The 15257-nt window shown below is 44.8% G+C and overlaps 1 protein-coding gene across 1 annotated transcript; it reads right to left on the reverse strand.

Annotated features, from left to right (window-relative positions):
* Positions 1-9350: 9350 nt before the first annotated feature.
* Defb129 (defensin beta 129) lies at positions 9351-13744 on the reverse strand. Its single transcript, XM_059261630.1, has 2 exons — positions 13614-13744; positions 9351-9948 (listed from the first exon to the last, which is right to left on the reverse strand). Exons 1-2 carry the CDS (start codon positions 13669-13671, stop codon positions 9509-9511), a joined length of 498 nt encoding a protein of 165 aa, XP_059117613.1. The 5' UTR covers positions 13672-13744; the 3' UTR covers positions 9351-9508.
* Positions 13745-15257: the final 1513 nt, after the last annotated feature.

The raw sequence follows: 15257 nt of genomic DNA on the forward strand, positions 1-15257 counted from the left end.
AAATGTCTCAACTTTAAAATGAAAGTAAAAAGTGTATTCCTTTGGGGAAGAGGTTATGCTTTTGTTTCCACAGAAAACAAAAGGCTGTGGATTTGTTCAAAGTTAAAGAGGATCAGGTTTGGTCAGAGGAGACCCCTTGAAAATCCTGGCTACAGACATAAAGAAATAAACCTAAAAAACTACAAGACAGGTGACATATATTTTATCTGTTCAAACATAAAACAAAAAAATTGTCTTTGACTGACCCCTTAAAGCATGTGTCTCTCACGGCTTCTCTCTATCTCTTTATCATTCTCAGTAACTGGAGATTATGGGTTACTCAAGGTCACTGAAGATAGAAATAGAAGAAACAAAAGCCAGAGGCAAGAACATCACGCCCGAGGGATGGGGACATGCCAATGGGCAGAAGCAGTGGGGCAGACAGGACAGAGCCACCGAGTTACTGCCTAAAGCACCCATCTTTACTGAATTTCAAGTGAGATTAACCAGGATGAAGCAGGAGCTTCCTTCCACATCAGGGCAAGTCAATTTGGACAGAATATTAGCCATGGGCACACACTGGCTGAGCACTCACAGAGTAGTTAGAAGCCTGGCCCTTAAGCCAATCTTTGCAGTGCTGGGATTAAGTTCAGGTTTTCACATGCTAGACAGGTGCTTTACCTCTGAGCTGCGCCCCAGCCCTGACATGGGTATCCAGGTGAATCTCTCACTTAAGCAAGGGTCCACATGTCATTATGTCAGAGGCAAATGGTTGTCTAGGGTGGCACTTCTCTTCGATGTAGCTACCTGTGAGTGGGCCGTGTTCCTGTAAATGGCTCCAGTAAGCTCACTGTTTCACCAAGCTGGACTGGGATGGAACCTTCCTTTGGTCTGGCAATGCCTTCCCTATCTGGAGTGAGCAGACATTTCTCTACTCAAGAGCCATGCTAAAACGGAGAGAACTCTTTTCAGGACTGCAGACCCTCCTTCCCATTGCCTAATGTGAGAGACTCAGCAGGTAACAGCACTGAGTCTATTACCTATGAAATTTATTCACTTATTAATATATATAACATGTATATATAACACATACACATATATGTATAACACACACACACACACACATACACACACACACACACACACACACACGTTCTAAGCTGCCTGACATGGATGCTGGGAACAAAACTCAGGTCCTCTAGAAGAACAGAGAGCACTCACCCTCTGAACCATCTTTCCAGTCTCCGTCTCTACTCCTGCTCTCGTCCACATCCTGCTGTGCAGTCTGAGCTGGCCTTGGACTTGTGGCAATCCTCCTGCCTCAGTCTCCCTAGTGTTGGGTTTATAGGCATGTACCACTATGCCTGGCTTCTAATTCCATTTCTCCTACTTTTAAAACATTGTATTTATTATTAATATGTGTTTATGACTGTGTGCATAACAGCGTGTGTGAGGTCAGAAGACAACTTTTGGGAGCTGGTTCTCTCTGCTGTGGGTTCAGGGGACTGAACTCGGGCTGTGAGGTTTGAGGGACCATTGCCTTACCCTCTGAGCCATCTTGCCAGATCCCCTTTGTTGGAGAAAGGGTCTTGGAAAAGATGCAAATTGTGATATTAAGATAAAAAAGCTGAGCAGCGGCAGCACATGCCTTCAATCTCAGCACTTGGGAGACAGAGGCAGGCAGATCTCTGTGAGTTCAAGGCCAGCCTGGTCTACAGAATGACTTCTAGGACAGCCAGCCAGGGCTACACAGAAAGATCCTGTCCTGAAAAAATAGAACAAAGCAGCAGAGAGGGAGAGGCAAGATGGCTCAGTGGTTGTAGGTGCTCACTGCAAAGACTGGAGACTGGGTTTCAGGAGTAGAACCTCTGTGACAGTTGAGGAGAACTGTCCACAAAGTTGTCCTCTTACCTCTGTTCATGCGCCTTGGGACATGCACCAGCATCACCGCATCATGCATTTTGTACACATAATGACAATTAACAACATTGAAAAAGGAGACAGAGTGACTGAATGGAATTGAGAAAAAAAAAAAAAGACCTAGTTTCAGCTATGTGTTTCCTGTTAGAGACTCACTTCACCTGTACGTAAACATTGGAAGGGAAGGGATGCAAATATTCCTTACTAATGGAAATGGAAAGGGAGCAGGGCTTGCTGTATACTAGACACAAAGGAGGTTCTGGAGGATTCCATGAGCAGAATTCCATCACGGGGAAAGAGCAGCAGAGCTGGGCAGGTCATGCCATGGAGATGCAAGAAGCAGAGATGGGAACACTGCCGTGCACGTTCACCGTGTGTGTGTGTGTGTGTGTGTGTGTGTGTGTGTGTGTGTGTGTATGTGTGTGTGTGTGTGTGTGTGTGTGTGTGCCCCATTCTCTTTGCTGTGTGCTGCTTTAGTTTGGGTGTGAGTGTAATACCGGCTTCATAAAATGAAGTTGGCGGGTTCTTCTCCCTTTCTAGTTCGTGGAGCAGTGTGAGGGTATTGCTGTTTAAAGCTCTGGTAGGATTCAGTTGGGCATCCTTCAGGGCCCAGGATTTGTTTGCTTGAGGTGGTTTTTTTATTGCTACTTCAATTCAACTCCATTGTTTGTTATCATCCCATTTACACTTTATCTTCTTGATTTAATTTTGGTAGGTCACATGTGTCCAGAACATTATGCATTTCTTTCAGATTTTCTAATTTATTAGACTATGGGTTTTCAAAATATGTCCCTGTAGTAGTTTGAATGTAATTGGCCCCCATAATCTCATAGGGAGTGGCACTATTAGAAGGTGTGGCTTTGTTGGAGTGGGTGTGGCCTTGTTAGAGGAAGTGTGTCACTGTGGGACAGGCTTTGGGGTTTTCTATGCTCAGGATACCACCCAGTGTCTCAGCTCACTTCCTGTTACCTTCGTGATGTAGGATTTTTAGCTGCTCCAGCACCATGTCTGCCTACAGGCCACTATGCTCCTCGTCATGATGATAATGGACTGAACCTCTGAAACTGTAAGTGAGCCACCCCAATTAAATGTTTTCCTTATAAGTGTTGCCCTGGTCATGGTGTCTCTTCACAGCAATAAAAACCCTAACTAAGACAGCCCCCAAACGGTTCCCTATCTCACCAGCTGTCTGAATGTTAAAGTTATTCAATAATTGTGTTGAGATCAGTTTGTGCCCTTTTATCTGGTAGTGTCTATTTTATGAAACTTAGTACACCAATGTTTGATATCTGTATGCTGAGAACTGTAATATTTTTATAAGATTATTTTATTTTTAATCATGTGTGCATGTGTGTATCTGTGTTTGAGTATGTACACCACATTCATGCAGGTGCCCTTGGAGGCCAGAAGAGGGCAGCAGAGCTGAATTGAAGGGAGGTTGTTAGCCACCTGACATGGGTGCTGGGAACCAAACCCTGGTCCTCTGTAAGAGCAATACATGCTCTTAACCACTGAGCTGTCCCTCTAGCCCCTAGAACTATAATACCTTACTGATAGAATATTCCTTTTATCAATATGTAATGACCTTCTTTCTGAATTTTGGGTTGAAGTCTATTGAGTTAGGAATCAGAAATCTATACTTTCTTGCTTTCTGTTTCTGTTAGTTTGGAGTACCTTTTTCCTCTTTCTATCCTCAGGTCCTCAGATGCCCCCTCCCCCTTCTCTCTCTGTAACAAAGCAGATGAACATATAACTCTATAGTGTTACCATCCATCTTCATCATCTTTTCTGCAGCACAGATGTTGGAAATCTGAGCTGATGATGTTTCTCTGATGGAGGCTATGTGAGAAATAAAGCCTTCATCTATTGCGTTTTTTTTTTTTTTGGGTTTTTCGAGACAGGGTTTCTCTGTGTAGCTTTGCGCCTTTCCTGGGACTCACTTGGTAGCCCAGGCTGGCCTCAAACTCACAGAAATCCACCTGCCTCTGCCTCCCGAGTGCTGGGATTAAAGGCGTGCGCCACCACCGCCCAGCCCTGCATATTGTTTTTTGTTCCCCTCTATACCAGGGATCGACCCCAGGGCCTTGAATGTTTGTGAGGCAAGTGTTGTACACTGAGCTGCATCTCCAGCTGCAGAAGCTGACTAAATAGTGCCTTCCCAGGAGGACTCTGGCATAGCTCCTCTGTGATGGACTTACATGTGCAGTATAACAGAGCCCACCTCTCTCCCAGTCTGTGGCAATTCATCCGTGTCACTTGTGTTCTAAATTTTGAAGTCAGGTATCAAAGACAGAGTTCCCACTCTTGTGGATCAGTAGCTCACTCATAGAGTTAGTATGTATTGATAGGTAACACAGAAACCCTGGAACCTGAATTCCAGTGAAAAAGCCAGAGAAATGTCCTACTCTAAATCACCACTGTAGAGAGCCATGCACGGCCGTGCCTCAAAGATGGCGCCGGCGTCCAGCTTCTGCCTTCCCGATGGCAGGTGTTCTCTGGGATAAACAACTCCTTATTTGGCTTGGGCATGGAATCTGGCTTACTTGCGTATGTCTGACCCTATCGGCATTGTCCACATGGCACTACGGGGTTGGTTGCGCAGTGGCTATAAAGGGCGTGGGCTGTCTTTCTCAAGAGTGAGAAGATGGCTTTCCCCGGGGTCAGAAGATTGTTCAAGGTTCCTGAATAAACTGCTTGGAGAAGAGCCTGGTGTTGCGTCTTCCTTGCTGGTCGAGGCGGACGCGACAAGTGGTGGCCCGTATGGGGAACCTTTAAGGCTCAGAACTCTTCGCAGTCAGGGCAGTGCACTGGTAAGTCCCCAGGTAAGGTGGGGATCCTCGACAAAAGCGGACAGGAAAATTAAGTAGAGCCGCGACAAAAGCGGATGGGAAAATTAAAGAGTAGAGCCGCAACAAAAGCAGACGGGAAAATTAAAGAGTAGAGCTGTGACAAAAGCGGACGGGAAAATTAAAGAAAGTGAAAGCAGGTGAAGGCAAAAGTGCTGCTAGTATCATGGGCACAACTTCTTCGCACCCAATTTTTCTGGCTCTTAACGAGCTGCTCCTTTCAAAGAAATTAAAGATTAAGAAGAGTAACCTGGAGGATTGGAGACAGGTTAGAGCTGAAATGCAGCTAGCTTGCCCAGTGTTTCTCAATGCCCAGACTCAACAGAGATACCATGAACCTTTGGATTTTAAGGTCATCAAGTCTCTAGCGGAATCTGTCTGGGATGAAAATAAGATATGTGAGTTTGTAGAAATTCTGTCTTGTTAAATATGTGTTAAGAAATCTTTAGGTGTTTGCTAAGTTAAATATATGCTAATGGTAGCCCTATATAAGTTTGTAAAATAGATCTATAGATCCTTTAAGAATATAAGCTTGCAAGAAGTATCTAAGGTAGTCTTAAGACATGTAGTAATAAGCTTGTAAGAAGTAAAGATGTTAGTTGTAAATGTAAGTTTAAATAAGAAATATAAGAAGTATATAAGAAGTAATAAGAAATATATTTGCTAAAGTAGTTCTATAGTTTCATTAATGAGTATAAATTAGTAGATGTTAATATGTTATATGTGAGTTTGTAAAAATGTGTAAATGTTGAGTGTGAGTTTAGGCTTAAGCACCATGTTATATGTGAGTTTGTGAAAAGGTGTAAATGTTGATTGTGAATCTAAGCTTAATGTATGTGGTGAAAGAACCTGAGACATACAGAAGTTAGTGTCCTAGAAGACTGCAAAGCAGGCAGTCTGAGCGGTTTTCAACAGCTCCAAAAGCCACTAAGAATGGCAGACGCCAGAACCAGCATAACAAGGCATCCGCAGCTGAGATCTGTGGAAAATCAATGCAACACAGAAAAACCTGAGCTAACATCAAAAACGGTGTGGTTTAGAATATTACTGTACCTAAAAAGGTCTCTGGCTTGAGAATAAAAGTTCAGAGACGCTTGTTTGAACAAAAATTAACTGCAAAAAGTTTTGGTTGTAAAACATCTCTTCATATTTGGAAGTGAAAGCCTGATACCAGAATTTATTTCTTGTTTGAACTTTTTGAACTTAAAGTGAGATAAAACTATATGCTTTATTAACTGGGGCCCTTGGCCTCAGGGCCCGCAAATATATGGGGCAGTGGAGTGTAGCTGGAGAATTTTTCTCCAGCTCCCACCGCCAAGTCCCACCAGTCCCCCCACTTATAAAATAAACACACAGACTCTTACATTATTTAAACTGCTTGGCCATTAGCTCAGGCCTATCATTGTCTAGCTCTCACTCCTATATTCAGCCCATTTCTATTAATCTTTACTTTGCCACGTGGCTTGTGGCTTACCGGTACTTTACATCTTCCTTGTCTTGGCGGTGGCTCCAGCCGGTCTCTCTTTCCTTCCTCCTTCCTCCATTCTCCTCTCTCCTTGTCCCGCCTATACTTCCTGCCCGGTCACTGGCCAATCAGTGCTTTATTTATATAGAGCGATATCCACAGCAGTGGAGAATCAGGAGCAAGGCGGGAGGTTCTGTTTGTGTTTTCCCACAGGACCGGCTAGACCCTATCTGGGTACCTGAATGATTGGTGCGACGGGCCCCTCAGACGGAGAGATGTGATGACACCCTGGAAGCTGATGTGCCTGATCCTGATAGCCCTGATTCTGACAAGCGTGCCAGTGGGAGCAGCTGAGGATCGACTACTCTGGGCTCTTATAAAAGCCTGGCCATACCCTTTACCCATAACATCACATTCTAGTGTATTGCTTTATTTTTGAGTTGACTTGCTGCAGGAGCAGAACCCAGATCCTGCGCAAGGAGATCATTGCGGTCAACTCCACCTGTGTGCACCTGGCCTCCGCTGCGGAAATGATGTCTTGGCTGCAAAATTCTATCACCTTTTTAAAGGAGTGGGCGGGATTAGGTGCCCTGGCAGGCCTACTGGTACTTGTCTCCCTGATGTGCCTGTGGTGCATTGTTCGTTTAAGGGTTTCTCAGCAGCGCAATGCAGCCATGATTATCCAAGCCTTTACAGCAATAGAGGCTGGACAGTCTCCCCAGGCCTGGCTGGCCACATTAAAAGCTTGATCATGCAGGATGTGAGGCTAGTGCACTGCACTTGGGTCTAGCTGTATTGCAAAACCCAAGAAGATCAAGTCTAATTGCATGTGGGTTGATGCCCTAATTCCCACCTCTGCAAAAAAGGGTATCGGACGGGTCAAGTGTTCTCTGGGTGGATGACACCTGGACTAACACCAGTACAATGTCCAAGTTGTATTTTGGCAGAGATTAGACCTCTGCTCTTGCCTGCTGCTTAAAACAATAAAGGGGGAACTGTAGAGAGCCGTGCACGGCCGAGCCTCAAAGATGGCGCCGTCGTCTGGCTTCCGCCTTCCCAATGGCAGGTGTTCTCTGGGATAAACAACTCCTTATTTGGCTTGGGTGTGGAATCTGGCTTGCTTGCGTATGTCTGACCCTATCGGCATTGTCCACATGGCACTACGGGGTTGGTTGCGCAGTGGCTATAAAGGGCGTGGGCTGTCTTTCTCAAGAGTGAGAAGATGGCTTTCCCCGGGGTCAGAAGATTGTTCAAGGTTCCTGAATAAACTGCTTGGAGAAGAGCCTGGTGTTGCGTCTTCCTTGCTGGTCAAGGCGGACGCGACACACCACCAGGAGAAAGAACCTCACCCAGCACCAGAATGAGTGAGGGCTTTCTACATATCTTTCCATAAAACCTTTGTTTGTTTTTAAGAGAGAGAAAGCCGGACAGTGGTGGTTCATGCCTTTAACCAGAGGCAGAGGCAGAGGCAGAGGCAGAGGCTGAGGCAGAGGCAGAGGCATAGGCAGAGGCAGAGGCAGGCAGATCTCTGTGAGTTCAAGGCCAGCCTGGTCTACGGAGCTAGTTTCAGGACAGCCAAGGCTACACAGAGAAACCCCATCTCAATGACAACAACAAAAAACCCAAAATCAAACCAAAAACACAGAAAGGGAGAGATTGTGTGTGTGTGTGTGTGTGTGTGTGTGTGTGTGTGTGTGTGTATGTGTGTGTGTGTGAGAGAGAGAGAGAGAGACAGACACACACACACACACACACACACACACACACACACAGAGAGAGAGAGAGAGAGAGAGAGAGAGAGAGAGAGAGAGAGAGAGAGAGAGAGAGTTGAGGGTAGGGAAGGAGAGAAAGCTGGGAAGACTTGGGGGATGTGAAAGAATATGATAAAAATATACTGTACAAAATCCTCAAAGAATAAATAAATAATAACAACAACAACAACAAAAACCCCTGAGACTTTCCCTTTCAGACACTGGACCTCTGAGAGGTGCCTCTACTACCCTTCCTCAAGTCCTAGTCTTGAATAAACCTGTCTCCTCCACTTTGATGGTCAGTTTTAATGGCCCACTTGCCACATGTAAATCACCTCAGAAAACTGTCGCAATGAGAAATTGTCTAGAGCAGGTTGGCCTGTGGTCCTGTCTCTGGGAGACTGTCTTGATTATGTCAGACGATGTGGGAAGACCCAGCCTAAACGTGGGCAGCAGCATTCCCTGGGTTTGGGACCTGCAGGATGGAAGAGCAGAGCCATTGGGTGTAATAGCATGCATGCACCCACTCCTTTCTCTTCCTTGACTTGGATATGGTCGCCTGCTTCAAGTTCCTGCCTTGACTTTCCCGTGAATACGGACTGTATCTGAAATTGGAAGTCCTTAAGCCCCCTTCTCCTCGAAGTGGCTTTTTGTTAGGTACTTTATTAAAACAACAGAACAGAACAAAGACTCCTATTAATTTCTGTCTTCTGATTTTGTTTTTTGTTTTTAGTTTTTAGTGGAGGCCAAGAGTAGCAGAGCCTCCACCTCTGATAACAGCTTCGCTGGGGCTTGTGTGTGCCCAACTTACCTAGTAGTACCAGTGACACTCATGTGGGTGTTTTGTATCAATGATACTGCAAAATAGCTTTTCAAAGACTGGGATTGAGGGCCATGCCATTACCACATGGACAAAGAGAGGCGGTGTAGTCTGGGATTGCTGAATTCTGGATTCTGGTGTGTACTGAAATGTTGGCATCTCCACTAACTGATGAATAAATTGATGATAATGTATATATAATTTGTTTTAGGCCAAACAACTGAAAAATGTCAGAGTAATTTTCGTACTGGTCACGTATTGATAGGATATTGTTTCAGGCTGTTACACTAAGAAAAACGTCCTTCAGATGAATTTCACCAGCTTCTGTTTGTGTTCTGGCTGCACAGGGGTCCTCCCCACAAGATACACGACAAGAGAAAATACCTCATAGTCTTTCCTTCCAGTTGCCACAGGAAAAGTCCATCAAGTGAGGGTCCCTCAAGGAAGCCTGATGCTCAACACTTGCTGAGCCGAGGCTTGCTCTCTCCTGGCATCTAAACTTAAAACTCCATCCCTCTCTAGCACCATCCTCTTGGGGACTCCTGCGAGAACGATAACATTACACAAACTGGAAATGACTTAACAGTGTTTATTACCTGTCTGTTGGCAGAACAGTTATGTCTTATTTTAATGCCTATGGGGGTAGAGAAGAGCCTGACACTCTAGGAGGAAGACTCACTTCCCTGCTCATCTGCTTCCCTGCTGTTATGGAGGGTGCTGGCCATGTCTATGGTGGTCCAGGTTGGGGCCAAGGGGCAGCATTGGCAGAATCCCTGATTTGTTTTGTGTGCCCCTTGGTGGGAACAGTACCGCCCAAGCCATGTCTCCCGGTCCTGGAGGTGACGGATTTCAGAGGGGAGGCATTTGGGACAATGGCAGAGTTGATACTGAGCAAAGGGTTGGCATCTTGGATTTGGGAGAGTAGGGCAAAGGTGTGTTTTCTTTGCATCTCTTCTCTGGGTTTATTTTCACTCTTCAGCATCTCCACCATGTCGTTGTCCGGTATGTGGGGTATTTCATGTCGAAGGTACCTTTTAATCAGTTCAATCACTTTGGGGCCAACACAGCATTTTTTGGATTTGCATTTCTGTATCTCGGTTTCCCCAACGAGGCAGCTGTCTTTGCATTTCCCAAAGCCTATTAAACATTTTTTCACAGTCAAAAATTCTACATAGGGGAGAGAAAGAGAGAGAGAGGGAGAGAGAGCTGGGTCAAGGTTAATCATTTGAGATCTCCAGACTGCTGGTGGAAGAGCGTTAGAGTGGAAGAGGTTTGTCAACCTTCAGGGACAGCGTTTGATGATGGTGGTGCCTTAGGCAGACCTGGAAAGTCACTGTACACTGCGGAGCCCAGAGTAAAACTCTTGTGTAGTCTCCTTTCCTTGAGTAGCTCTAAAAATCAGAGAGTGGAGGGGCTTGGTGGCACACACCGTTAGTCCCAGCACTTGGGAAGCAGAGACAGGCAGATTTCTGTGAGTTTGAGGCCAGCCTGGTCTACATCGTGAGTTCCAGACTAGCCAGGGCTACATAATGAAACCCTGTTTCAAATTTAAAAACATCCAAGAATGGGCTGGGGAGATAGCTCATTGGTAAAGTGTTTGCCATGCAAGTGTAAGGAAGTGAGCTCAGTACCAAGACTCTATACAAAAGGCAGGGGTGGTAGTGTGTGTGGGAAGGCATTGAGAGACAGGTCTCTGGGGTTCACTGGCTAGCTGGCCTAACCTGATCAGTGAGCCTCAGGCCAATGAGAAACCCTGTCTCAAAAAACAAGATGAATGAGTCAGGCTATGGTGATGCTTGCTTTTACTCTAGAGTTTGGGAAGTAGAGGCAGGTGGAGCTCTCTGAGTTCGAGATTAGCCTGGTCTGCATAGAGAGTTCCAGACCAGCCAGGACTACACAGAGAAATCCTGTCTCAAGAACAACACAAACCAACAAAATCAAGGTGAATGGTACCTGAGGAAAGACACCTGAGGTTGTCTTGTGGCATGTACGTGTGCGCGTGCGCGCACACACACACACACACACACACACCAAGGTTATAAAGAGGAAGGAAAGATATGAAGCCCAGTTCCTTGATTTCAGAATGTTCCTCCTTCCCTCCCTCCCTCCCTCCCTCCCTCCCTCCCTTCCTCCTTCCCTCCCTTCCTTTCTTTCTGTTTGATAGTACTGGGATTTGAACCCAGAGCTTTGGGCAATCACTCTCCTCTGAGTACATCTCCAGCCCTAAGACAGCATTTTTGACCTCCAGTCTTGCATCATCCATACCAGCAGAGCCTCCCATCCCCCTCTATAATCCTATAAAACACCAATGTCAGTAAAACCCGCCATGCAATGAATCCAAGAAAGAGTCATGATTATTATTTTAACATATGCTAGCTGTGTACATTAATGAATTCAGTGTGAGATCTCAGCACAAGCATTCAGTGTGTGTTGATCAAAGCAAGCCTTTCTTTGTTTAAGCTCAGGTAGTCACTGGCATATTCAGTCTGACTATTTCTTTTAACTTCCATGTGAGACAACATGCAGTACTCTCCTTCCTATGTGAAAGAATAAAATGATAATTTGCAAGAAAAAAGTGGAATAGGGGAGCTTCTATTAAGTGAAATAAACCAAGAAAGAATTTTAAAACAGAATTAATAGGATTTTCAGAAGTATTGTCTTCTTTGAAGTCCATGGCCTTTGACCTCCCTGTCAGTCACTAGACCTACAGTTCCTGGCACATGGCACTCTGTCACTCCCACCCTCCGGGCACTCTGCCCATCAGAGCTCTTATTTGTTACTGTAGTTTCCACCAAGATCACTCTCATATTATTTATTATCTCTAGCTTAATTCCCCACCGATCTTAGTAATTTATCTTTATCTGTTGAATGTCCCATCCCAGTGTCTCACTGTTTTCCCTCAAGAAGTCTTTTCTTTCTCTATTAGCCATTTTATCAATTTTATGTAAATTAGAAGTGATTTATTTAGCATCAGATAATTTCTGAAGGTTATAACGCCCATGACAGATTGGGTCTGTCATCATCCTGCTGTGGAAGAGAAAGAGGTTCAAGAGGCCACACCCCTCCCTGAGAATCTTTAGGTAGCTAAGGATGGCTGAGGAAAGAGATTTTCTTCAGTGGTGTGGCTACTGATAAGTTGCCCATGTTCCTGTAGATAGCCCCAGCATTGCCCATGCTTCTGAAAAAAAAAAAAAAACTAATAAAACTCACTGGGCCACCAAAAAATAAAAAGACATTAAGTTAGAAAGGGAGTAGAGAGAGAGAGAGGAGTGGGCAAGAGAAGGTGGGGACTGATTATGATAAAATACATTACATATATATGCAGATATCATAATGGAATCCAATTATTACACATAATTAATGTATGTTAGTAAAACATAAATAATTTCAAAAAATATTTTCACATATGTATTCATGTTGTTATTCTCATACATCTTCACATTGTTCTCATAAGGAGTACAAAACAGAAACATTTTAGAACTAGAAACAGTCGTCGGGTGGTGGCATCGCACGCCTTTAATCCCAGCACTCAGGAGGCAGAGGCAGGTGGATCCCAGGGGGTTGGAGGCCAGCCTGGGCTACAGAGTGAGATCCAGGACAGGCACCAAAGCTACACAGAGAAACCCTGTCTCAAAAATCTAAAAGCACTAGAAGCAGTCACATTTGTTCATTACACTTGTGTCAGTTTTGAAGCTTGACATGTTTAAGTGACTTTACCTAGGGGGACACACCCTTACCTGTCTAAGTTCCCAACATACAAACATTACAAATATCTTTGACTCTTTATTTTCTTTGTCTGATTCATTATGATTATTCCAAGGAGCTGGGTAGTTCTTGTTTGCAGAAACAAGACTCCCATCCTTTTCCTTCTTTTTCAAGGACAGTGCCCAGTCCTCTGCCCTGTCATGTGCTATAATGTGTCCCCAGGCCCCTTTATGGTAGTTGGAGGGTTTCCAGGAAGACAGAGAGTAAGAGAAATTATAAGACTCTCCTGGAAAAGCTGACATGCAGATGTAGACCTGCTTACTAAATCCTAAAAAGGTTTTTTGAACACAGAGGCAAGGATTTCATCCTTGGTTCTCAGGGGTACATGCCGATTGAACCTTTGCATTAAGAGATGACTTTAATTGGGTCTGGGGAGAGAGCACTTGCTGTGTAAGCATGAGGCCCCGAGCTCTGATCCCCCAAGTCTATGTCAAACCAGATGCAGTAGTGCCGGCATCTGTAATCCCAGTGTTCCTACAGTGTAACAGGAGGTGGAGACAGGAGAATCCCCAGAAGCCCATGGGCCAGCTAGCCTGGTGTACACAGTGACAAACAGCAAAAGACCCTGCCTCAAACAAGATGGAAGGGAAGGACTGACAGCTGATGTTTCCTCCAGTCTCAACATATATGTGCCAGTATGTTCTCTCTCACACACATCACACTGTATTCTCTCTCTCTCTCTCTCTCTCTCTCTCTCTCTCTCTCTCTCTCTCTCTCTCTCTCTCTCTCTCATACACACAGATTTTAAAAATATACAAGATGGTTATGTCAGAAATAGAGCTCACATGAGCATGCTCTGGGCTGAGTTGCAAGCTCAGAGATACAAACATATACAGAGCAGGAAGGCTATATAATATGTCAGTTTCTGAATACACAGGCACTACCCAACTCTCCTTGTATCTCCTTGACGTCTCCGTCAGACACAGTCTAGGGATTGGGGCAGCTCTCCAGCCATCTTTTTGGTTGGGAATGTCATCTTTCAGCATCTCTTAGGAGTCTTGGCACCATGGGTAGCCCAGTCTTGCTTCCTCACATCAACCCCGCCTTAACCCAGGAGCCCACAATACCTGATTTCACCTGATACTGCAGCATGAGGCTGGTGACGAGAGGAAAGAGGAGCTTCATGGCTGAAGGATAGAGCAGAAGCCTTGGATCTGGGTTGGTGTTCTTGAGCTCTGGCCTTTATTGGTCTCTTCATGGCCTTGGGCCATGAGCACTGAAGTGCAGCTAAAACAGGCCTGTGTGTTGCTCAGGGGAGCTGAGTTTTCTCTGATTCTTTTTGATAAGTTTGTCAGTACATTTCTATGTGTTGCTACTCTTTGTCTTGAGAGGAACACAATTTATCCAAGACAAGAAAGAAAGGATGATCTTTATACTTCTTGTTCTTTTATTGAAAAGATTTTGTTTTTCTTTTTAAGCATATGTATATGTGTGTCTGTGTGCAGGTACGTGTGTGTGAGCACACTGCCCTCATAGGCCAGAAGAGGATATTGGATCCTCTGGAGCTGGAGTTCAAAGCGAGTGTGAGTCTTGGGTGCTTGGAACAGATCTCTGGTTCTCTAAAACATAGAATGAGCTCTTAACCACTGAGCCTTCTCTCCAGGCCCACACTTCCTGTTCTTAATACTGGAGCAGGTTGAGTGTAACTTTCTCTGGAGCTCCAGTCAAAGGAAGCAGGCTAGAGAGGAGACGGACCCACGGAGTAGGTACAGTAGGGAGCTCTGCTTTCCCAAGTCTAGGCCTGCAGACTGTTCAACTTTCTACATGCTGACTTGACACGAGCATCAGGACTGCTCATGGGGCTCGAGGCAGCCCTGAACACAAATGTGGAAGGACACAGCTCCTCTTTGTGGGAAGGCCACACATCCCCTAGGAGTTGAATATTAGATGATCAGTATGATTAATATTATGCATTACCCATTGTCTGAGCATGGTATAGATGGCAATAAATGTGAATTATTGACTTTATAGACTTGACTGCACCTTCCATATTTAAAAGGAGCCCTGTATGGCTCTTGGCAAGACTCAGTTTCCCCATTCTCAGTCTTATAACTCAGTTACTTCTGCTTCAAAATATTTACCACAAAGTTTGTTTCTTCTACAAAAAGTATGGATTAGGGTTAGAGAAATGGCTAAGAGGTTAAAAATGAGTACTGCCTTTCCAGAGGACCCAGCTTCAATTCCCAGCATCCACACAGCAACTCACGACTGTCTGTAACTCCAGTTCCAGGGGATCTAACACCTTCTTCTGGCCTCTGTGGGCACCAGGCATATATGTGATACACAGATATACATGGAGGCAAAACACCATACACATAAATCTTAAAAACAATCATGTGATTAATTTTTTCTGGCATTTATTTATTTATTTATTTATTTATTTATTTATGTTTGTTTGTTTGTTTGTTTCAAGACACAATTTCTCTGTGTAGCCCCGGCTGTCCCAGAACTTGCTTTGTAGACCAGGCTGGCCTCAAACTCACAGAGATCCACCTGCCTCTGCTTCCTGAGTGCTGGGATTAAAGGCATGGGGAATAATTCTTTTGTACACTGCAAAGATTTATCACTGTGATTGGTTTAATAAAGAAGCTGACTGGCCAACAGCTGAACAGGATAAAGTCAGGCAGGAAAGTCAACTGAGATGATGGGAAGAAGAGTGAAGTCAGCAGAGATGCCAGCAGACTCAGAGGAAGCAGGATGTGTAGAAAATG

Source organism: Peromyscus eremicus, chromosome 4 (assembly GCF_949786415.1).
Source record: "Peromyscus eremicus chromosome 4, PerEre_H2_v1, whole genome shotgun sequence".
In the NCBI taxonomy this organism is placed as follows: domain Eukaryota; kingdom Metazoa; phylum Chordata; class Mammalia; order Rodentia; family Cricetidae; genus Peromyscus; species Peromyscus eremicus.

Coding starts and splice junctions, on each gene's coding strand:
- Defb129 (XM_059261630.1), bottom strand. CDS start 13,671: ATGAAGCTCCTCTTTCCTCTCGTCACCAGCCTCATGCTGCAGTATCAG. Junction 9,949..13,613: donor GCAGTATCAGGTGAAATCAG/GTATTGTGGGCT, acceptor TCCCCTATGTAG/AATTTTTGACTGTGAAAAAA.